The sequence below is a fragment of the Chiloscyllium plagiosum genome, unplaced genomic scaffold, assembly GCF_037043375.1.
Source record: "Chiloscyllium plagiosum isolate Xiang-an unplaced genomic scaffold, Cpla_swu_hap1 HiC_scaffold_17, whole genome shotgun sequence".
Classification (NCBI taxonomy): domain Eukaryota; kingdom Metazoa; phylum Chordata; class Chondrichthyes; order Orectolobiformes; family Hemiscylliidae; genus Chiloscyllium; species Chiloscyllium plagiosum.
The window spans coordinates 69497102-69520434 of NW_028270155.1; the positions used below are offsets into that span (position 1 = coordinate 69497102).

At 44.2% G+C, this 23333-nt stretch overlaps 1 protein-coding gene across 2 annotated transcripts in view; it reads left to right on the forward strand.

The window, feature by feature from the left end:
• LOC122558569 (endonuclease/exonuclease/phosphatase family domain-containing protein 1-like) overlaps positions 1-23333 on the forward strand; it is a 64421-nt gene that overhangs the window by 26432 nt on the left and 14656 nt on the right. For both annotated transcript variants that reach the window (XM_043707314.2, XM_043707313.2), the window contains exons 3-5: positions 8435-8486; positions 15214-15324; positions 21187-21321. In XM_043707314.2, coding sequence (XP_043563249.2) covers positions 8435-8486; positions 15214-15324; positions 21187-21321 — 298 coding nt within the window. The remainder of the gene's footprint in view (positions 1-8434; positions 8487-15213; positions 15325-21186; positions 21322-23333) is intronic.

Below are 23333 nucleotides of genomic sequence, written 5' to 3' on the forward strand. Positions count from 1 at the left end.
TTGTTTCAAAACTGAATACAGATAGAAGTTGGTGATTGAGTTTGGAAAGAACCAATCAAGGTGAAAAACAGAAGGACATAATTTTAAAATGCCCCAAATGTGAATGATTTTTCTAAATAAAAGCTCTCTGGAAAGAAAAGGGTAAATAAATATTTGGTTACCTAACACCTTATCATGCGATCAAAATGTCTAAATCAAACTAATTTCCTATAATTGTTGAGGTGTAAACCAATGTAACAGTCATACCACACGAACCAACATCTGTCGAGAATGTGGTGCTGGAAAAGCACAGCAGGCCAGGTAGCATCCAAGGAGTAGGCGAACCAACGTTTTAGACATAAGCCCTTCATCTGGAATGAGGCTTGTGGGACGTGGTGCTGAGAGATAAATGGGAGGGGGGTGGGGTAGCTGAGAATGAGATAGGTAGATCAAGGTGGGGGAGAAGGTGATCATTTGGAGAGGAAGGTGGAGCAGATAGATGGGAAAGGTGATGGACAGGTCAAGAGGGCGGTGCCGAGTTGGAGGCTTGGGACTGGGATAATGTGGAGGGAGGGGAAATGAGGAAACTGGTGAAATCCACATTCATCCCGAGTGGTTGCAGGGTCCCAAGATGGAAGATGAGGCGTTCTTCCTCCAGACATCAGGTTGTAAGGGTTTGGCGACGGAGGACGCCCAGGACCTGCATGTCCTTGGTAGAGTGAGAGGGGGAGTTGAAGTATTCAGTGGGGTGGGGTTGGTTGGTGCAGGTGTCTGATAGATGGTGTCTGAGAGATGTTCTCTGAAACTGGCATCCTATCTCCCTGATGTCGAAGAGACCACATTGGGTGCAACGGATACAGTAGATGACATTGGTGTAGTACCGGTAAATTTCTGTCGAATGTGGAAGGACCTGAATCTCCACCAATATCATCTACCGTACTCATTGCACCCAATGTGGTCTCCTCTACATCAGGCAGACAGGGCGCCAACTTGCGGATCGTTTCAGAGAATATCTCTGGGACACCCGCACGAATGAACCCCACCGCCACGTGGCTGAACATTTCAACTCTGGTCCCACTCAGCCAAGAACATGCAGATCCTGGGCCGCCTCCATCGCCAAACTCTTAACCATCCGATGCCTGGAGGAAGAACACCTTGTATTCCCCCACACGGGATCAATGTGGATTTCACCAGTTTCGTCATTTCTCTTCCCCCCCCCCCACATTACCCAAGTCCCAAGCCACCAACGCGACACCACCCTCTTGACCTGTCCCATCTATCTGCTCCACCCTCCTCTCTGACCTATCATCTTCTCTTCTGTAGGGAGAACTAGCCATTTGGATACAGAACTAGCTCAAAGGTAGAAGACAGAGGGTTGTTTTTCAGATTGGAGGCCTGTGACCAGTGGAGTGCCACAAGGATCGGTGCTGGGTCCACTACTTTTCGTCATTTATATTAATGATTTGGATGTGAGCTTAAAAGGTATAGTTAGTAATTTTGCAGATGACAGCAAAATTGGAGGTGTAGTGGACAGTGAAGAACGTTACCTTGGATTACAAAAGGATCTTGATCAGATGAGCCAAGGGCTGAGGAGTGGCAGATGGAGTTTAATTTAGATAAATGCGAGGCGCTGCATTTTGGGAAAGCAAACTTTAGCAGGACTTATACACATAATGGTAAGATCCTGGGGAGTGTTGCTGAACAAAGAGACCTTGGAGTGCAGGTTCATAGCATCTTGAAAGGAGATTTACAGGTAGATAAGATAGTGAAGAAATACTTTCCTTTATTGGTCAGAGTATTGAGTACAGGAGTTGAGAGGTCATGTTGCGGTTGTACAGAACATGGGTTAAGCCATTTTTGGAATATTGCGTGCAGTTCTGGTCTCCTTTCTATCGGAAGGATGTTGTGAAACTTGAAAGAGTTCAGAAAAGATTTACAAGGAAGTTGCCAAGGTTGGAGGATTTGTGCTATAGGGAGAGGCTGAATAGGCTAGGGCTGTTTTCCTTGGAACATCGGAGGCTGAGGGGTGACCTTATAGAGGTTTATAAAATCATAAGGGGCACGGATAGGATAAATAGACAGTCTTTTCCCTGGGGTAGGGGAGTCCAGAACTAGAGAACATAGGTTTAGGGTGAGAGGGGAAAGATATAAAAGAGACCTAAGGGGCAACATTTTCACGCAGAGGGTGATGCGTGTTTGGAACGGGCTGCCAGAGGAAGAGATGGAGGCTAGTACAATTACACCATTTAAAAGGCATCTGAATGGGTATATGAGTAGGAAGCGTTTGGAAGGATACAGGCCAGGTGCTGGCAGGTGGGACTGGATTGGCTTGGGATATCTGGTCGGCATGGCTGAGTTGGACCGGAGGATCTGTCTCTTTGCTGTACATCTCTATGATTTTGTTCTCCCTATCACATTCTCAGCTATCCCCAACCCCACCTCCCTCCTATTTATCTCTCAGCATCCACCCCCCACCCCACCCAACCGGCCCACAAGTCTCATTGCTGAGGAAGGGCTTTTGCCTGAAACATTGCAACTCCTGCTCCTTGGATTCTGCCTGACCGGCCGTGCTTTTCCAGCAGCACACTCTCAAGTCTGATATCCCGCACCAGCAGTCCTCACCTTCTCCTAACCAACATATGTAACAGCATTAAGACATATAACCAGTTCATCTATGTCAAGGTGTTTCCAGTACAAAGCAATCAGTCCACACTGATGTGTTGTAACCGTGCAACGAATTGCAATTACATATTGCTAGCCATGCTCGTGGCTGTTTCGATCAATACAACATAAAGCAATCACAATTGACCCATTACAGAAAGGTGAATTAACATTATTGAGTCAACACAACACATTGAATTTCCTCTTAAAATCTGCATAAGTAAAAGCAATTCTGCTTTTACGACGATGCTGTACTGAATAACTGAAGGCTCTATCCAGCATTTGAGAGACCAGTTTGAGTTCAGTATTTGCCCTAGGGTGGATATCCTAATAAACAGGTCAAAATTCTTTATTCCACCCATCCACCAAACTTGGTCAGATCTTGGGACTACCTTCACCATATTCAAGAAAGCAAATCTGGTGAAGTGGAAGGAAATCAAATTAAAAGTTCTGTCATTTTCTGAAGAAGAGTCATTTTGTGCTCAAGCATTAACTCTGTGTCCTTCTCCACTGATGCTACCAGACCTACTGCATTTCTTCAGCAGTTTATTATTTCTCAAAATATTTATCAGCAATGCTCTTTTATCCTCCCACCCGTCCCTGTGGTCAGTCAGCTGACCAATTTTCCAACATTAGGGCTATCAGCATAGTGTAGCCAGTCTCCTGGCAACTATATGATTGCTCTTTGATTTGAGGATCAAAGAGCAGCAATGTTTTAACTTCTAAAGCTCCTCAAAACTGTTGTCTTTCAAAGTTTGTGAACCTAACTTTCCTCAAGGTTCACAACATAATCTAACTGAAATTCAACATCCCTGCTGATTCCACAGGCTAAAAACTAGTTGGATCAGGTTCCATTGACACTGGAGGTCCCCATAAACGTTATGAGTGGCAGAATCGTCACACTCCTCTTACATGGTCATGATCCCAAGAAGGGAGAGCTGAGTCAGGTACTTCCTACTTCAGGAATTCCACTCTTCCCATGGCTCATTCATGACTTTGTGTCCTACTGAAGAGCTTTAGTCTCGGATACAATAGAGGTTAGTCCTTATTAAATAACCAGACTTCGTTGCTACTGTAATAAACCCTATGGTCTAATTGGTCACAGCATTGTCCTGAGAAATGAACCAGTGGTTAGCTGTCACTTGAGTTGAAACAAGTACATTGAATGTACATGTTCTTTCTGTTAGCAAAGATCAGGGCAAATACATGTGTGAATATACATCATTTCCAGTGCATGCAAATGTACAAGAGTGCAATCTGAAATTGGTTGTCATTTCACACACTCAGGATTATCCAGCAAATGTTGTCAATTGCAGAATCACATCTAATGATGGATGCTATAGTGGTTTTTGCAAACACGGGCTTGTTGTGTATGGTCAGTACCTTGCTTGGTGCAAACAGTCGAAGGAACGTGCTTTCGCAATATGATCAGCCAGTCTTTGGGCTGTACAGTCTACATACTAGGTCACACTAGCACTACAATTCTTATGCCATATTACTATTTGTGTGATTGGCAGTGTGTCTTTTTGGTTTGACAGCATCCAGTTAGGGTGAACACAATTCATGTCGCAAGAGCATGAAACAGTGAGCTTCACCTGTTGTTCCGATACCTCCCCTTTCCTTATTGGTGATCTTGTGATTAGTCCTTTTGAGTGCAAATGAAACGTTTCAATAAGAAGGGCTTGTTTTCAGCAATACTCCAGTTCTGTATTACCCAATGACGATTTGATCAGCCATTCTTTGTGTTTCTTCTCCCTTAATTATTGACTTCTGTCTGTACATACTTGCCTGAATAAAATTTAGTTTTGCTCCCCAAATTATCTCTGGATATGGTTAAAGTAAGAGGAGATCAAATTAATGTTGATGCATTTAAGCAGAAGCTGAATGAGTAAATGAGAGCGAAAGGAACAGACATTTTTGTTGATCAGATTAACCATATGAATGTAGGGCAGAAGTAGATGTTTTTGCCTCTTGAGCCTGCTCCACTATTCAGTAAAGTTATGGCTGATCTGATTAGTCCACGTTCCCACCTTCTCCAATATCCTTTGTCCCACTTGCTAATCCAAAATCTATCCACCTCTGCTTAAAGATGTACAAAGATTCTGCTTGCTTTGCCTTTCAGGGAAGATCGTTCCAATTGCATTTGAGGAAAAAAAATTGTTCTTGATTGCTGTCTTAAATGGGTGAACATTTACTTTGTTAAGTGAGGATATACTCCCACATGAGGGAACATCCTTCCCAGTCAAGACCCCCAAGGATCTTTTCTTTCAACAAAGTCACCTTTTTCTCTTCTAAATTCCAACAGATACAAACTTAGCCTATCTAACTTTTGTCCATAAAACAACTTGCCCATTCCATGTTAGCATAGTAAATCTTCTCTGAACTATATCCAATATGTTTGCATCCTTCTTTAAATAAGGAAATGCATTCTGTAAACACAATACTCCAGATATGGCCCTGTCATTGTCATGTATAATTGAAACATTACCTCCCTCCTCATGCATTCAATTTCTCTCTCAATAAACAATAACATTCTATTAGCTCTCCTAATTTATTGCTATACAAACATGCTAATCTTCTGCAAGTTATGCAATAGGATACCAGACCCTTGTCCAACTTGGAGCTCCGTAACCTTTCCATGCTTTTGATTCTGCTTGCCACAATGGTCAATTTCATGTTTTCCTACAATATATTCTATTTGGCTGGTCTTTGCTCACTTACTAACTGTAGCCTTATGTATTCATTCATGGCTGCCTTATGTTCGCTTCACATTAGAGAGGCATGGTGGTTCAGTGGTTAGCACTGGTGCCTCACAGCACCAGGGACCCAGGATCGATTCCACCCTTAAATGATTGTCTGTGTGGCGTTTGCACATTCACCCCACATCTCCCGCGGGTTTCCTCCGGGTGCTCTAGTTTCCTCCCACAGTCCAAAGCTTAAACAGATATGGGACTAAATTAGGCTAGAACCTTGGTCGGCATGGACGAGTTGGACCGAAGGGTCTGTTTCCATGCTGTACACCTCTGACTCGCTGTGCAGGTTAGGTAGATTAGCATGGGAAATGCAGGGTTACAGGGATGGGATGAGTCTGGGTGGGATGCAGAGGGTTACTGTGGACTCAAATGGCTGAATGGCCTGCTTCCACATTGTAGGGATTCTATGATGTATTTTAGGAATGCCTTCAGGTCCAAGTTATTAATGTTAAATAAACTTGAATGAGAGGAGACTCATATATAGCATGACAACTGGCATTCACCAAATGAGATGGAAATGTGTTGCTGGAAAAGCGCAGCAGGTCAGGCAGCATCTAGGGAACAGGAGAATCGACGTTTCGGGCATTAGCCCTTCTTCAGGAATGAGGAAAGTTGGTCCAGCAGGCTAAGATAAAAGATAGGGAGGAGGGACTTGGGGGAGGGGCGTCGGAAATGTGATAGGTGGAAAGAGGTCAAGGTGAGGGTGATAGGTCAGACTGGGGTGGGGGCGGAGAGGTCGGGAAGAAGATTGCAGGTTAGGAAGGCGGTGCTGAATTTGATGGATTTGACTGAGACAGGCTGGGGGGAGGGGAAATGAGGAAACTGGTGAAATCCGAGTTCATCCCTTGTGGTTGGAGGGTTCCTAGCCGGAAGATGAGGCGTTCTTCCTCCAACCGTCGTTTCGCTGTGGTATGACGATGGAGGAGTCCAAAGACCTCTTCGTAGGACGCATGGGCCCCAGCTATGCCTGCCTCTTCGTAGGACGCATGGGCCCCTGCTATGCCTGCCTCTTCGTAGGACGCATGGGCCCCAGCTATGCCTACCTCTTCGTAGGACGCATGGGCCCCAGCTATGCCTGCCTCTTCGTAGGATCTCTTTCCAATCCTCCCACTTCCTCCAAACGAAAGGAATAGCCATGGGCACCCGCATGGGCCCCAGCTATGCCTGCCTCTTCGTAGGATATGTGGAACAATCCATCTTCCGCAACTACACTGGCCCCACCCCCCACCTTTTCCTCCACTACATCGATGACTGTATCGGCGCCGCCTCGTGCTCCCACGAGGAGGTTGAACAGTTCATCCACTTCACCAACACCTTCCACCCCGACCTCAAATTCACCTGGACAGTCTCAGATTCCTCCCTCCCCTTCCTCGACCTTTCTATTTCTATCTCAGGCGACCGAATCAACACGGACATCTACTACAAACCAACCGACTCCCACAGCTACCTGGACTACACCTCCTCCCATCCTGCCCCCTGTAAAAACGCCATCCCATTCTCCCAATTCCTTCGACTCCGCCGCATCTGCTCCCAGGAGGACCAGTTCCAAAAACGCACATCCCAGATGGCCTCCTTCTTCAAGGACCGCAATTTCCCCCCCCGACGTGGTCGACGATGCCCTCCACCGCATCTCTTCCACTTCCCGATCCTCCGCCCTTGAACCCCGCCCCTCCAACCGCCACCAGGACAGAACCCCACTGGTCCTCACCTACCACCCCACTAACCTCCATGTACAGCGCATCATCCGCCGCCATTTCCGCCACCTCCAAACGGACCCCACCACCAAGGATATATTTCCCTCCCCTCCCCTATCAGCATTCCGTAAAGACCACTCCCTCCGTGACTCCCTCGTTAGATCCACACCCCCCACCAACCCAACCTCCACTCCCGGCACCTTCCCCTGCAACCGCAGGAGATGCAAGACTTGCGCCCACACCTCCCCCCTCACCTCCCTCCAAGGCCCCAAAGGAAACTTCCATATCTGCCACAGATTCACCTGTACCTCCACACATATCATCTATTGCATCCTTTGCACCCGATGTGGCCTCCTCTATATTGGGGAGACAGGCCGCCTACTTGCGGAGCGTTTCAGAGAACACCTCTGGGACACCCGGACCAACCAACCCAACCACCCTGTAGCTCAACATTTCAATTCCCCCTCCCACTCCACCAAGGATATGCAGGTCTTTGGACTCCTCCATCGTCAGACCACAGCGAAACGACGGTTGGAGGAAGAACGCCTCATCTTCCGGCTAGGAACCCTCCAACCACAAGGGATGAACTCGGATTTCACCAGTTTCCTCATTTCCCCTCCCCCCAGCCTGTCTCAGTCAAATCCATCAAATTCAGCACCGCCTTCCTAACCTGCAATCTTCTTCCCGACCTCTCCGCCCCCACCCCAGTCTGACCTATCACCCTCACCTTGACCTCTTTCCACCTATCACATTTCCGACGCCCCTCCCCCAAGTCCGTCCTACCTATCTTTTATCTTAGCCTGCTGGACCAACTTTCCTCATTCCTGAAGAAGGGCTAATGCCCGAAACGTCGATTCTCCTGTTCCCTAGATGCTGCCTGACCTGCTGCGCTTTTCCAGCAACACATTTCCATCTCTGATCTCCAGCATCTGCAGACCTCACTTTCTCCTCAAAGATTCACCAAATGAGCCAAGTTGCCCTTTCTGTATGTAATCCCATTGATGTTTCCTTGTCAAGTGATTTAGTTGGGGCTGGGTTTTCCAAATCGGGTCCAGGATCATGAGAGTGGCTTTAGTTCCCATGTTGGGAACACCAGAAAATGGCCGAGTGGGGTATACCAAATTAGCTAGGCATCCTTGGTGGGTAACTGGTGCCAGTCAGACTCTGTCTTCGGCGAAATCTTGGACACAGGCACCTTGCAGAGTTGAGGTTCTCTGTCCCACAACTCTGCATTCTCCAACAAAGTAAGATTCTGTAGTTCTGATCTCAGTCCTGCCTCCCTGGGAATGAGCAACATTCACTTGGCCTCTCGGTAAAATGACTGATGTCAGGTTGTGTCTTTGGCAGGATTAAATTATTGGCGGTACAGGAAATACTGGATGAAGATGCTTTGGAAAAGGTAAGTCCCTGCTGGTTTTTATATTTAACTGTGTTTTATTTATGAAAAACATAAATATATAATGTATAGTATATAATTGCAAGCTGAAAGAGGCCATTCTTTTTAAGATAATCCAGTCCCTTCCCTTGACAGAACCTGTATCTGGAACATGATGTAAATATTTAGTCATCTCCGTGCATTCCAGTGCTTAACCACTGCTTTGAGGAAAAGCTTTTTCTCATGTTTCCAATTTTGCTTTTGCCAATTACCTTGAAACAAATGTCCTTTTTTTTGCAGCAGTAGAACCACCAATGGAAGCAGTTTTTCCCTGTCCAATCTGTCTATCACATCTCCCATTAACCTTCTCTTCCTCAGGAAAAAAAACTGTCCCATCCTCTCCAATCTATCTACATGCCTGAAGTTCCTCATCCCTGGAATCTCATGTGTGTAAATACTCCCAACATCTTACTCACTTTAAAGGGGAATTTTCCACAGTGTAATGTTTGCCTTGACTGGGCTGTTACCTCCTGTGGTTTCTGCCATTTCCACAAGATAACATCGCGTAGTGGGACATTTTCCATTCAAGGCATTTCCGTATCAGTGGCAGGGTGTGACTGAGGCTCCAGCACATGACAGTCCAGTCAAGTATTCCTGTTATTTTGAGGTTAGCAAGTCACAGTCATGAGTTGCACTATGAACTTTGACCTCCTGAATATTTCCAGCATTTTCCATTTGTGGTCGACAATCAACCTCTGGAGAAACTGTGGCAGAGATAACACGTGACAACTCCCAGTTGGGACTTGGGAGACAGGCAGTTCACTCACCCCATGCACACTGAGAATTTTGCGCACAGAGTGTGTTTAGTCGAGTTTCAGAGCTATCAAAATTATTACTCCTATAAATCAAACAAAAAAATAACAGGGAATTCAAGAGATCCAAGATGTTGGTCAATATCAGCTCAGGAGGCCCAAACCTTAGATTTTAGGCTTTGTTTGAATTGGAGTGCTGACTGCAGTACGACTGTTGTGGGAGGTTCTGGATCAATGGTGCTGGAAGAGCACAGCAATTCAGGCAGCATAGAGGAATTGTGGGAGGTTGACTGTCGGAAAACTTTTGTCCAATAGAGACCACACAAACTAGATCGGGTAATATTGACATGCTGTTTATTACAAGCGATATCGCTGGAAGAGAAGCTGACTCGGCTGACACAGAACTGACAGTCTGTACAGGTAGGTCAGAATTTCTCTTCCCAGAGCTGAGGATGAGACCAGTTTTTATAATAATGCTGTATAATAAGGCTAATTAGAAATGGTGAAAATACAATGCATCTGAAAATGGAGTAATCTAGTTACAATGATGCTAATTGGAAAATAGTTATCGGAGGAATGTCATGACTCTCTACATAAAGCAACATTCTGACAGTATCGCTGGTTCTGGAGGTAGGTGTTAATGTCTCCTCTGAAGTGGTGAGGTGCTTCCATTGTCTTGGCCTGGGAGCAATGCTCTTGCTGGTACCTTTCTGTCTGACCAGTTCTTTGTGTGGCTTTGGTATTGCCTAGAAACGCAGATCAGGAACCTTCCACCTACCATCTTCCCTGGCAGTCTCATGGTTAGGATTTGGCGCTATCCTGCCACAATCGGGTTTCAATTCCTGTTTAGTGAACGAGACTTTATGTATTCTGCTAATTGATTGGGTGGATTGGTGGCGCAGTGGTTAGTACTGCTGCCTCACAGTGTCATGGACTCCGGTTTGATTCCAGCCTTGGGCGACTGACTGTGTGGTATGTGTTTCCTCTGGGTGCTCCAGTTTTCTCCCACAGTGCAAAGATGTGCAAGTTAGATGGTTTGGCCGTGCTAAATTGCCTATAGTATTCGGGGTTGTGCAGGCTAGATGAATTAGTCATGGGAAGTGGGGGATTGCAGGGGTGGGTCAGGTTGAATGCTCTTTGGAGGATTAAGGTGAACTCAATGGGCCAAATGGCCTGCTTCCATACTGTAGGGATTCACTGAGGAAGTTCTGTAATCTTGGTCTGTAATTTTTTAAATCTCCAACAACAATGCAAAACCATCCTGATCTGTGCTCCAAATATGCCTCTGAAGCAGTAAAGCAACCTTCATTGTGTATCTCCGTTGATTGCACTTTCAACTGCTTAGAAGGGAAATACTGTTCCCCGGGCAAGCCAACGGACAGCGGACTGTACCCAAGTGGACTGCTTGTTTTAACACCGAACCATCCGTTGCCATTGTGGGGAGTTACATCCGTGGTATTCTGTGTCTACATATACTCAGCAGGATTTTGGCAAGTGACTAGGAGCTCTCCCGAGCTCGGGAAAATCCCAGTCAGTCTCAGCGAGCTATAGCCAAGGTGCCTGGAATCCACAAACTCCACACAAACCACAAATCAAAGCCAGAGGCACCCTGGTCTAAATGATTCACACAACATGGGGACTTCTGCTTCCAAACTGAGGCACAAAGGATGCCAGAGAGTGTAACCAATAAACACTGGAGCTTGCCGGTGGTTAAAGACCAAAGACAATGAGTAATGCACAGAAACCTGGAGAGGTCCTTCCTGTGCAGTCATCGGGAGCCATTACTGTCAAGTACTTCCCTGATCTAATGCCAGATCTTCTTGCAGTTCCTTTTTCAGCATCTCCTAAATTAATGAGGTGCTCCACACAACTCCAGCCCAGCAAGCTGCCTGGGATTGAGTGGCATGCTGAGGGAGGTAGATGAGGGAAATCCCTTCTGTCAGCTTATTCCAAAGACAGGCATCAGTTCACCGGACATTTTGAGGGCCTGCTGTGACTACGTCTGGGTTTCTTTGGAAGTCCTTTATTTCTAAACAACTTTAGACATTTAAATATTTACAACAACTGTACACAAAGAGGATACTGACCGAGGTGTCTGTTGTGTAGAATTGAAGGCTTGTGAAAGTACTCACAAGTAAAATAAATTACAACAGGAAAAACAAGTTTAAGGGAGTGATTTTAAAATGGGTGTAGAAGAGGAGAGAACAGAGTCCACCAAATCAATGAATCCCTTAAAGCACCATGACACGAATCATTTGGACACATGGAGAGAAACAGTTCTCAGTGGTGGGAGAATTGAAAAGCAGAAGGCAATGATTTAAGCTTGTCGGCAAAAGAGCCAGAGGCAACAGGAGGATAAACAGTGTTGCGCAGTGAGTGGTGAGTATCTGGAATGCAGTACCTGACAATGTGCTGGAGGCAGAGTCAGCCATTTGCCTTCTGACAGATGTTGGATAGTTATCTAAACAGCAGGACTACAGGGAAAAGACAGGCTTGGCAGCTTTTACAGAGAGCCAGGTCTGACCTGACAAGATGAATGGCCTGCTTGTATGCAGATTTCATTCCATGATTCTCTGACATGATGCTGCAATATAGTGGTGCCTGAACCTCGGAGTGACATTTTTATTTTACCATATGGTGGGTGGAAACCTGGCTACCACTCATGAAACCCAGGTATGTCCACCATGAAGCAGTAGGAATGATCAGGCTTAAACCATTTGTTGAGCATTTCCAGTGAGTTGACCCTTAACCATTGTGACTGGTTACAACACATGAATGGTTAGAGTTTGTTTCAAGCCACATTTCTGTGAGTTGGAGGAAGGGGATGAAGAGAAAATAATCTCACCCACTGCAACAACAACAATTATCAGGAGTAAGAAAGAACTACACGCAGTTCTTCTATAACACAACGATTGCGTTCTTGTGCAACCCCGCATTATAGAAAAATTGCATTTTAGAAGCGGCGCTTGACGTGTTGGTGATGTAATCACATTACAGCCAACATGTTTTAAAAGTTTGCATTTTAGAAACAGGTCCCCAATTCATCTATCACATTTCAGAATTAACAGAATGCACATTATAGCAGAATGACCTGGATGTGGATCTGTCCCACTCCTGGATGAAAAGTCAAAGCAAGAATTCACATGACCTGATTTGAGCCTAAATTCTCCGGGAATCAGCCAACACTCCTCAAATCAGAAAAGTCAGAGTTGTCCATTCCACTCCTTTGGGAACTTGCAATGTGGAAAGTGATAGTTATGTTTGACTATTAAGACAGTGACTGAACCTGAAATGGATCTGAAATAATTCCACAGAGGCTGGTATCCCGTCATCAAGTTACACTTTATTGTATTTACATGTACACTGAGCCAGCTCCCTCAGAGCTACCTCTGAGTGAACGGAACTTCTGACACTCCTTTATTTTATTAAACAGTACAAAATGCAGTTAACAATAAAGAGAAAGAAGCAGTTCACAAAAAAATCACTATATATAGGGGAAAAGGCTGCAAAGCCAAACACCAAACCCCACTGTTCAACCAGTTTTCAGGGAGATGAGGACAATCCTCAAATCCCACTTCCAGTCAAGGGTAATGGTAACAAGCACAGACAAGACCGTGCAATCAAATAAGAAACAGTCCTTAGAACACAGACCCACTATAGCTATAAAAAAAGGCACCTGACACTAGTCCACACCTCATACTGATCAGACAGTTCTTGGCTAGCCTTCCTGCAGGACAGTCATCGGCCTTCCAGTCTCTGGCCGCCCTGCATACGAACTGACCCTCCCTAGGCTCGCTTTTCTCCAGACTGGCCATCAACCACTCATCTCCCAGTCGCCCTGCGTTCCGACTAGACTACCCTGGACGGCATTCCAAGAGCTCGCTGTTGGCCTTTCGGTCTCAGGTCACCCTGCGTACTGACTGACCCTCCCCGGCCTACTTTCCTCTTGCACAATTGTTGGCCAACAGCTCCCGGTCACCCTGTATACTAACCAGCCACCTCCGACCTGCTTTCCTACAGTCGGGCTGTCAGCCTTCCAGCACACAGTCACCCCACGTCCTGACTGACCCTTTCCCATGGCCAGCGTTCCCTCGGACCGGCCATCGGCTGTTCAATTCCCAGCCTCCCTGCATACTGACCAGTCCTCCCCCGGTCGGCCTTCCTACCACCTGGATCAGCCTTCCCACATAGTAACTGGCCTGCCTTATACCAGACTTCATGCAAGGACACGATCAGTTGCCTGGCCCTGCCTGCCCCATGTACTGACAGGCCCCTCCTGCTTTTCTCCGGGCCGGTCTCAACCCTCTGGCTCCTAGTCAGCTCGCGTACCGGCTGCTCCTCCCCTATCCAGCTTTCCCATGGCCACGTTTTCAGCTGCCTATTCCCCAGCCACTCTGCATTCTAACAGACACCCCCAGGCCGATCATCGACCCTCCAACTCCCATCCGCCCCATGTACTGACTAGCTGACTCTGGCCCACACTCAAATGCAATTAATTACATAACCCACATACATTAACAGAATTCACAAAATCCTCACAATACAGTTTCCAGTACCAAGGCAGAGTCCATACCCCAAGGCAGAAAATGCACATCCCGCAGCACACATATAGGTGTTCAGTCTCTTTAGAGGCCTGGCCCGTATATCGAGAACCAGGCCCACTCACAGGAACACAGTACATTGTGAAGCTGCAGTTAACTCATGGGGGTTTGGTCCACTCCCGAAAAAGAGTCCACAGCACACATGCAGGTGTTCAGGCTCCACAGAGGCCTGGTCCATCCAAAGGATGGATAGGTATACAAATTGGAGGGATATGGGCCGGGTGCTGGCAGGTGCGACTAGTTTGGGTTGGGATATATGGTCGGCATGGACAGGTTGTACAGAAGGGTCTATTTCCATGCTGTACATCTCTATGACTCTATAATCCTTTTCTCAAAGTACAACAGAAAAGAGTAACACACAGGCTATAACCAGCCAGTCAAACAACAGTTCCCTAATGAGCACTAAAACACATTGACTGTGAAGTTTAAGCAGTTTGGAAAAAAGGAATACCTCACACAGCATTGCCCTATGATGAGAAGGGCACTGCTTGTCACTGGACACTCAGATGTTTCCTTTCTTCCTGGTGGTGGAAAAAGAATAAAGATTTATACACCCGTTGTCTTTCAGTGTGTTGCGCACAAACACACACATATCGTGGGTACTAGGGAAAATATAAGCACTACAAATGTTAAGCGGTAGTAGGAGGGTGGGAGGGAGATATAACCAGGAGATTTAGAATCTCCTCAGTTTAGAGGACTGACTGTGCTGGCTCGGCTACAGTCAGTGTGTTCCTGCTGCCCATCTGTGTTTTGGAGGAGGAGAGTTTCTTTTCCTTCCCCGCTCCCTCCCTCCCTTCCCCCCCCCCCCCCCCCCCCCCCCCCAACCCTTCGCCAGAGAAGATATTTGTTCTTTTTTGATTTTCTTTATTTTTTTTTGTGTGTTTGTTTTTCCTGAAGGAAAACAAAAACAAGGGATACCAGTTAACAAAACCGGCTTTGCAAACCAGCCAGTTTCACAATCAGATTCTCCAAAACAAAGCAGAAACCAACAGCAGCAGTGACACACTGACTGTGGTCCAGCCAGCACAGAGCTAGTCCCCTCCATGACACAAATTGGAGAGTCCTTGACACTGATTCAGCTCCCTCAGACCTAGATCTCAGAGTGAATGGAAGCTCTGACACTCCTGTTTATATCTGTCAGTGAGGGCTCCCTGATTGGACCGGGTTAACAGCCCCAATCAGGGATCTCCTATTCTCTGACCTAGTAGCGCCGCAAATATAGCTCTTCCATCTCCAATCACCAGGCAGACTGTTGTGCCTTCCAACATCTCCACTGATAGAGGGCACCAGCTCAGCACCTTCACATTATTAACCTTCTCCAATGTTTCATTTCCTCAGATATGCCTGGAGCTTGAAAAACCCACCGTTGCTACAGTACAAGAATGGAAAGGAGACCGTGGCAAGTGGAAATATGTTGCATTAGATACCTCACTAGGACAGGAAAAACAGGTATACTCATAAGCAAACATATTTAATAAATTATCCAATCTGTCTGTAATGGAGCTAAGCATTGCAAGGTGTCTCTCATGAGTATTAGCCAAAAGAGTTTCACACCAAGCCACTCAAAAAGATATGTAACAAAAAACCTATTTAAGAAGTAAGTTGTAAGGAGAACCTTAAGAAGAAAAGTTTACAGAGGGAATTTCAGTGCCTAAGGTTCTGGCAATTGAAGGTATATCACAGTGACTAGAGTCACTGCAGTGTCAGTCACTGTGGCACTACAGTGACACATTGCTGTGCATAAGAGGTGGAATTGATCTGTAGAGTTCGTTAGCGGATTGTGGACCAGAGGGGTTTGCAGAAGTAAGATGGGGCAAAGTAAGACGTCTGATTCAACAGCAGTAGTAGAAATGAAGACTTAGTTTGAAATACAAAGACAGAAGAGATGGTACTAAGCAGGTGCAAACGTTTAGTTTAGGTGAACTTGGAATAATAGGAGAAAAATTCTTCTGAGTTCTCTTGATCTCCTACTATATCTTCAGTGGCAGATCAGCAGAAATCCCTGAACATCAAGTGAAACAATTGCTCCCTAAAGGTCCAGTAATCTTCAGCCAAAGCTGGGAGAACCTCTCTGTAAAATACTTTTTAATGCAAGAAGTTGGGATAGAAAGAAAAACTGCAATTGTTATTTTTGGAAGGGAAGTTGATAAATTATTTGGAAAAATAAAAATTTCAAAGTGCATGGGTAAAGGGTATGACAGTGGACCCAAATTGATTTCACTTTTGAGAGTAAAATGGGAGAGTTGGGCTAAAGAGGCTCTTTGTGTACAGTGAGATTCCGTGAATATGTTAACAATTCAATACTTTTAGGGACTGTGTGGAAACATCTCACTCTGTATGTGTTTACTTGAGAAGTACAAATCAGGTATAAAGTTCCAAATATGAAAACAAAGGGATATACTATATTTTGTCCTCCAGCAAAGGAGGCTATGACGAGGAGTTATCGATTGTTATCTATGATGAGGAGAAACGTGTGCATTCCTTTTTGTGCATTGCCTTCCTCCTGCCCACCACACAACAACTTTGGAGTGGGACCATTCGGCGCAGCCATTTTGGCGCGAGCGATTTGGCGCGGCCTGTTTGGTGCAGCCCATTTTGCTGCAGACCCATTTAGGCACAGAACTATTTCGGCGCAGCTCATATTTATTCCTTTTCAGGCTGAGTTAAAAGCATTAATGAAAGCAATAAAAATTAAAGTAATGTTTATTCTCTTTAGTAAAAATGTTTTAAAAAAAAGAAATAAGTTAATTACCAAACATCTAAAATATGATGTTTATTCAAAATTATGGGCAATCCCTCGTAAATACTCAACATCATTTCTCTCACTAAATCTTCTTACGAATGTTTGTATTCCAGCGTCTGCTTCCCTGAATTTCTTTAATTTCAACGGAATATTGTGCCCTGCTATGAGACGCTCATAGTAAATGTCCCTTCCTCTCTGAACTTTTCGTAAACTGTCAATAAATTTCCAAATAACTGGATGTTCCACTCCAAGTTCGCATTGTAATCTCCTGTGGGCAGCTTCTGCATGATTGTTTGTTCTGTCCTCATTGTTTAAAGTTCTTTCATATAAATTCCACATTCCAACTGGAAAAAGCGGTGGATGCCTACCATTTCCTCTGCGTAATCTTCTACCTACATAGTTATCCTTGAACCAGTCCAGCAGAGGATGCAGTTCATCTGGAAGCGCATCAGCCAAATGTTAATAACTTCATCAATGTTTTCAGTCGGAATAAATGAAAGACCAATTATCATTTTAGCTCTCGAAGAAAACTCCAAGTCAATGTTATACTTACTCAAGTGTCCCAAACTGGCAAGATGTTTTCTCATATTTTGAGCCAGGTGAAAAAAAATCCCTGGATTTCTGCAGAAGGAAAACTTTTGAAATTTGCAAGTTCAAAGTCACAGTTGATAATGTCAGGGCGGCATGTAGGCTGTATTTCCAGAACCATTTCAAATAATTTCAAATCATATGTTGTTCGTAACTTATTTGGGAGTTAAGCATACAACAGTGGGAACACACCTTTTATGTATTTCCCCTAAAATAACATAAACATGTGAAAATAGAGGTGGGGAAATTTTGAATGTTCCATCAACATATAACTTTTTTGAATGTTTTAGAAACTCTGCATTCCTTTTTCTTCCAAATATAAGAATTCTGCAGATGGTGCAACCGCTGTCGGCTAGTAAAAATTGTTCATTATATTCATTAACAGAATATGTTTTAAAGCTATCTGGAATTGCAATTTGGAGATGCCGGTGTTGGACTGGGGTGTACAAAGTTAAAAATCACACAACACCAGGTTGTAGTCCAACAGGTTTAATTGGAAGCACGCTAGCTTTCGGAGCATCGCTCCTTCATCAGGTGATAGTGGAGGGCTCAATCCTAACACACAGAATTTATAGCAAAAAATTTACTGTGTGATGTAACTGAAATTATACATTGAAAAATTGATTGTCTGTTAAGCCTTTCATCTGTTTGAATACCATGATAGTTTCACTTCTTTCATGTGTAAATCACAAACCTTTTTTAAAAAGTTACATTCTCAGGTTAGCTGTTAACAATGGTGATAGCTAGACAATATGTTGAAGCTGTTAGCCCCCGTGTTGTCTGTCTATGCCATGATGTTTAGATTGATTCTAATCTAAAAAGTGAGATAACGGAGTTTTACATGAATTCATGCAGTTTTTTGAGCTCAGAGTTCGACATGAATGCATGCAGTTTTTAAGCAAAGTACAATGTAACCCTGCAAGTACAAATTCACCCCACAAAATATATGTGTGCATGTGGGTCTTTGTCTGTGTGTGTGTGTCTGACTGTCTGGGTTGGGGGTTGTGAGTGTGAGAAAGTGTGTATGTGTGTAGTGAGTGTAAAATGTCTTAAGTCTGTGAGGGGGTGCTTGTGTGAGTGTGGGAGTATGTGTCTGTAAGGGTGTGTGTAGGTGTCTGTGTGCGCGTCTGTGTATATGTGTCTCCGTGTATATAGGAGTGCCTGTGTGTGGGAGTGTGTGTGTGTATAGTGCAATGGTGGTCACCTGTAATGTGACGTAAACCCAAGGTCCTGGTTGAGGCCCTCCCTATAGGTACCGAACGTAGCTATCAGCCTCTGCTCGGCCACTTTTCGCTGCTGCCTGTCTCGAAGTCTGCCTTGGAGGATCCCACACACACAGACACTACTATACACACATATACACAGACACGCACACAGACACCCACACACACCCTTACAGACACACACACTCCCACACCCACACATGCACCCCCTCACAGACTGAAGACACTCTACACTCACTACGCGCACACATACACTTTCTCGCACTCACAACCCCCAACACAGACAGACAGACACACGCACACACACACACACACACACAAAGACCCACATGCGCGCACATATTTTGTGGGGTGAATTTGTACTTGCAGGGTTACATTGTACTTTGCTCAAAAACTGCATGCATTCATGTCGAACTCTGAGCTCAGAAACTGCATGAATTCATGTAAAACTCCGTTATCTCACTTGTTAGATTAGAATCAATCTAAACCTCATGGCATAGACAGAGAACACAGGGGGCTAACACCTTCAACATATTGTCTAGCTATCACCATTGTAAACAGCTAACCTGAGATGCAACTTTTTAAAAAAAGGTTTTCTGATTTACACATGAAAGAAGTGAAACTATCATGGTACTCAGACAGATGAAAGACTTAACAGACAATAAATTTTTCAATGTATAATTTCAGTTACATCACACTGTAAATTTTTGTTATAAATTCTGTGTGTTAGGATTGAGCCCTCCACTATCACCTGATGAAGGAGCGACGCTCCGAAAGCTAGTGTGCTTCCAATTAAACCTGTTGGACTATAACCTGGTGTAGTGTGATTTTTAACTTTGGAATTACAAGTTCTTCTAAATTTCTTGGATTTACTGGGTAGGCAGCAATTTCTTTCCTTGTCCTATGAACCATTTTCTTCAGTGCTCTGTTGTTAGGCAGCATTACTTGGCAAGCTTCCAACAAATTTTCTCGGCACTCATTAATCACTTGTAATCTTCCCTCTACAGTTTCAGCAGCTTGTACTTTTATCTTTGAAATGACAGTGTCTCTTTCCACCTTAGATGCCGAAACTGCATGCGAATGTTCATTAATTTGTTTGACTAGGTCACCATTTATAACATGAATTCGAGCTTTGCAAATGTCCTTCCTCTCACATCTCCAAAACTTTATTATCTTATCAGCAGCATATCTATCAAATACGTACATATAGCCATCGTATGAGCACTTTTCCTTTCCACGTTTTGACAAAATTGTTGATGGCATTTTAATGGGTTATATTTTCTTTGTTTTTAGAAATTTTGAGAAACCACGGTTGATGACTAGTTATTTTAATAATAACTACAAACTACTGGAAACTACCCATTTAATAATTCTACTATTATGTTGATTTTCATTGATGATCCAACAGTTCTGTGCCTAAATGGGTCTGCGGCAAAATGGGCTGCGCCAAACAGGCCGCGCCAAATCGCTCACACCAAAATGGCTGCGCCGAATGCTCCTAAACCCCAACAATTTAGCTCTGTTGGTTTGTGAGCTGATGTAGCCTGGAATGCTTTGAGGAATCATTGAGGCATAGACTAGTGTATCATTTCAGGAAAGATTATGCGCTCATGTGAAGCAGAGAAAGATATATTTCTACAGAGGGAGAATGGAGCAATAAGAATAGTTTTTGATTACCCTACAAATAATTGGCAGAGTTTGAATGACTGAATGAAAGGAAGAACATTTATTTAGCCTATTTCCATGGTTCTAATCACCATTTCCTCACAAAGGCTTGACCCCACCATGGCCCCATGATGCCTACTCCCGCTCTTGCTGCCTCAGGCTATCTGCTTACAAGGTCTCACCTTCCCATGTTGATTTAGTTTGAGGTAACTGATTTTGTTACCTGTACGCAGGCAATAGGCATTCACTTTGCAGCCCTATAAGTAGGAACTGCCTGAAAATGTAGTTGTCAGGTTAGGAGATCCATGTTTGCCATGTGATTCTCTTCAAGTAAATACTTATAAAGATCATATGCAGGTCTATCCTGCATTGCCTGACCATCCAACTTTTAAACTTACTGAATTGTACTCCAGACCTGACCACAAAGAAATTAGTGTGGAACTGAGGGAGTGTTGCTCTGTCAGAACTTCCATCTTTCAGATGAAGTCTCCCGTCAATGCCCTCTCATTTGGTCATGAAATGCTCGTGGCAGTACTTGGAAGAAGAACAGGGATTTTCTCCAGAGTCTGGTTAATATTTATCCCTCAAACAATATCACAAAAACAGTTTATCTGATTATCAGATTGTTGTTGCTTGTGGGAGCTTGCTGTGGGCAATTTGACTGCTAAGTTTCCTCCATGATAACAGTGCCTTAACTTCAGGAGTGCTCCATTAGCCAGAAAGTACTTTGGCATGTTCTGTCATTATTTAAGGTGCTACACAAATGCAAATTTTTTTTTCTTTTAATATTTTTGGATAAGGCCTTTCATTACTGGCATCTTTCTTTGCTGCCGACGCAGCTTCATCTTTTTCTCGTATGAAGGAAGCATGGATTTCATTCTGGAAAAGCTCAACGTAGAATGCACGTAAAAGCAAGTCCTCAAGTCCGTAAAATAATTCAGAGGTAGCATGCACTTCAGTAATTGAATGGCAATTACTACTTGCACCACTTCTCACTTTGTGCAGTGTCACCTGACCATGATTCATTTTGATATTTTTCTTTTCTAAGTGGAAACTCACAGGTTTCAACTTTTACTCCCACACCTACCACAGAATGTCGAACGGGTGGCCTTCCTTTGGGACACTACCTCAGGCCTTGAGTTGGACCGGGCCATCAGCCTGGAGAAGCTGCTGGAGCAGTACAATGGACACCAGCCATACAGCCAACTTTTGCTCGGCTTGTTTAAGGTAAAAATACAGTTGAAAAGGCTTTGCTGTGACTTGTGGCTATCTGCATTAAATCGTGCATCAAAGAACGGCAAAGGGCAAGATTCTACATAGAATCCCTACTGTGTAGAAGCAGGCCATTCAGCCCATCGCGTCTTCGCCACCCCCTCCAACGAGCAGCCCACACAGACCCACACTACCTACCCTAACCCCATAATCCTGCATTCTAACAGCTAATCCACCATCACGTCCGTGGGCACTATGAGCAATTTAGCATGGCCAATCCACCTAACTTGCACATCATTGGACTGTGGGAGGAAACTGGAGCACCAAGAAAACCCACGCAGACATGACAAGAACATGCAAACTCCACATAGACAGTCACCTGAGGGTGGAATCAAACCTGGGTCCTTGGTACTGTGAGGCAGCAGGGCTGTGCCACCCCATGGAATGTCACTGAGTAGTCACACTGCCTTGTCCACCCTGCATCATCAGAACACCACAGATGGGGGCTGGGGCAGAAAATCTAGGCTTACAATTTGAAATGTTATGTGGGTTCTGTTTGTCTCATTCATTCCTCGAAGCTTATCCCTTCCGAGTTTCCTTCCTCCAGACAGGCTTAGTATAACTGAGCTAATTTTACCCCTCCCCAGATCGCAGACTCAAGCCTGACACAAATTGCAATACCGATTGAGTGATGCACAAAGGTTGTGCTCCTTTGTTGGCGCCTGCACTCTCTGCAGTGCATCTTGTAGACAGTACACATTGCTGCAACTGAGTGTCAGGAGTGGAGGGAATGGATGCTTCTGGATGTGTTGCCAATCAAATGGGATGCTTTGTCTTGGATGGTGTCGAGTTTCTCAAGTGTTGCTGCTCATCCAAGCAAGAGAGGAGTATTCCATCAAACATGTGCTTTGTAGATAGTGAACGGGCTTTTGGGGGAGGGGGAGGGGGGGGCGCGGCGGTCGGTCAGGAAGTTATTCACCACGGCATTCTTTGCCTCTTCTCCATTATCTTGTCCATGATCAAGCTTTATCTTAACAACATATTTTTTGTATACTGATTTAAACCTAGTTGAAATTTAGTTGCATTGACTGAAGTTCAAAATGAAAATTTTTCTTTTCTCACCTCATATCTTCAAGTCCATTGCTACAACTTCATTAAAGTCTGTTACTAATGGGAGACTCCTTTGACATGTGATCATGTCCTCCTCTATGTTTTTTATATTATTGATACCTTCTGTAAATTTACTGAACTAGTTTTCCCTTACTCTTGCATCCTTTAATTGGGGTTTGAATCTATGAGGAGATAGATGGGCAAGCTGCTGATGTTATTTTGAAATAGTTAGCTTTTTTTTTACTTTTTAGCTCCTATTCCCTAATGCTACTAATACTTATTTAATAATTTGATTTGAGAAACGGGGTCTCCTTAAGAGGATACAATAATGTCTATGATTGTGTAAACTTTAAAATTGAATGACTTCCCCAAAACAATTACCTCATTTTCCATATGCAGTTTTATTTGAGCCTTTTGCATAGCTGACTCGCTCGGTACCAACCTCATACACAGTTGTGTTAATAATGTGCCTTATCCCGGTTATTTTACATGGAATGATCAGTCTTTTTATTCTTTCATTCACCAAGGTGCCTGTATCATCACTCCATTTGAGTATGATCCATCTTTCAAATTGATGCTTGTATTCCAATTTAGGACAACCCCAAAATGCCACTACCATTGAATCCTCCATTTCCAATGTTACTATTGAATGTCTCATTTGTGTCAAGAAAGCTGCAGGAAACTAATATTATCTTAGGGCCTTCTTTTGTTAAAGGTTTCTGACATTTGTTCCAAAGGTGTGTTTTATCTGAAAGTCTAACTCTTTTTTAATGTTTTCAATCCAACAAGGTAAAGACAAGCACTGAATTGGGATTCTCGAAGAAAAATGTTTGCAATCTTGCATATGTTGTTCTGTCGACTATCCAACCAGTTTTTAAAATTTATCAAAATCTGACAATGCCTCATATCTATTTAAT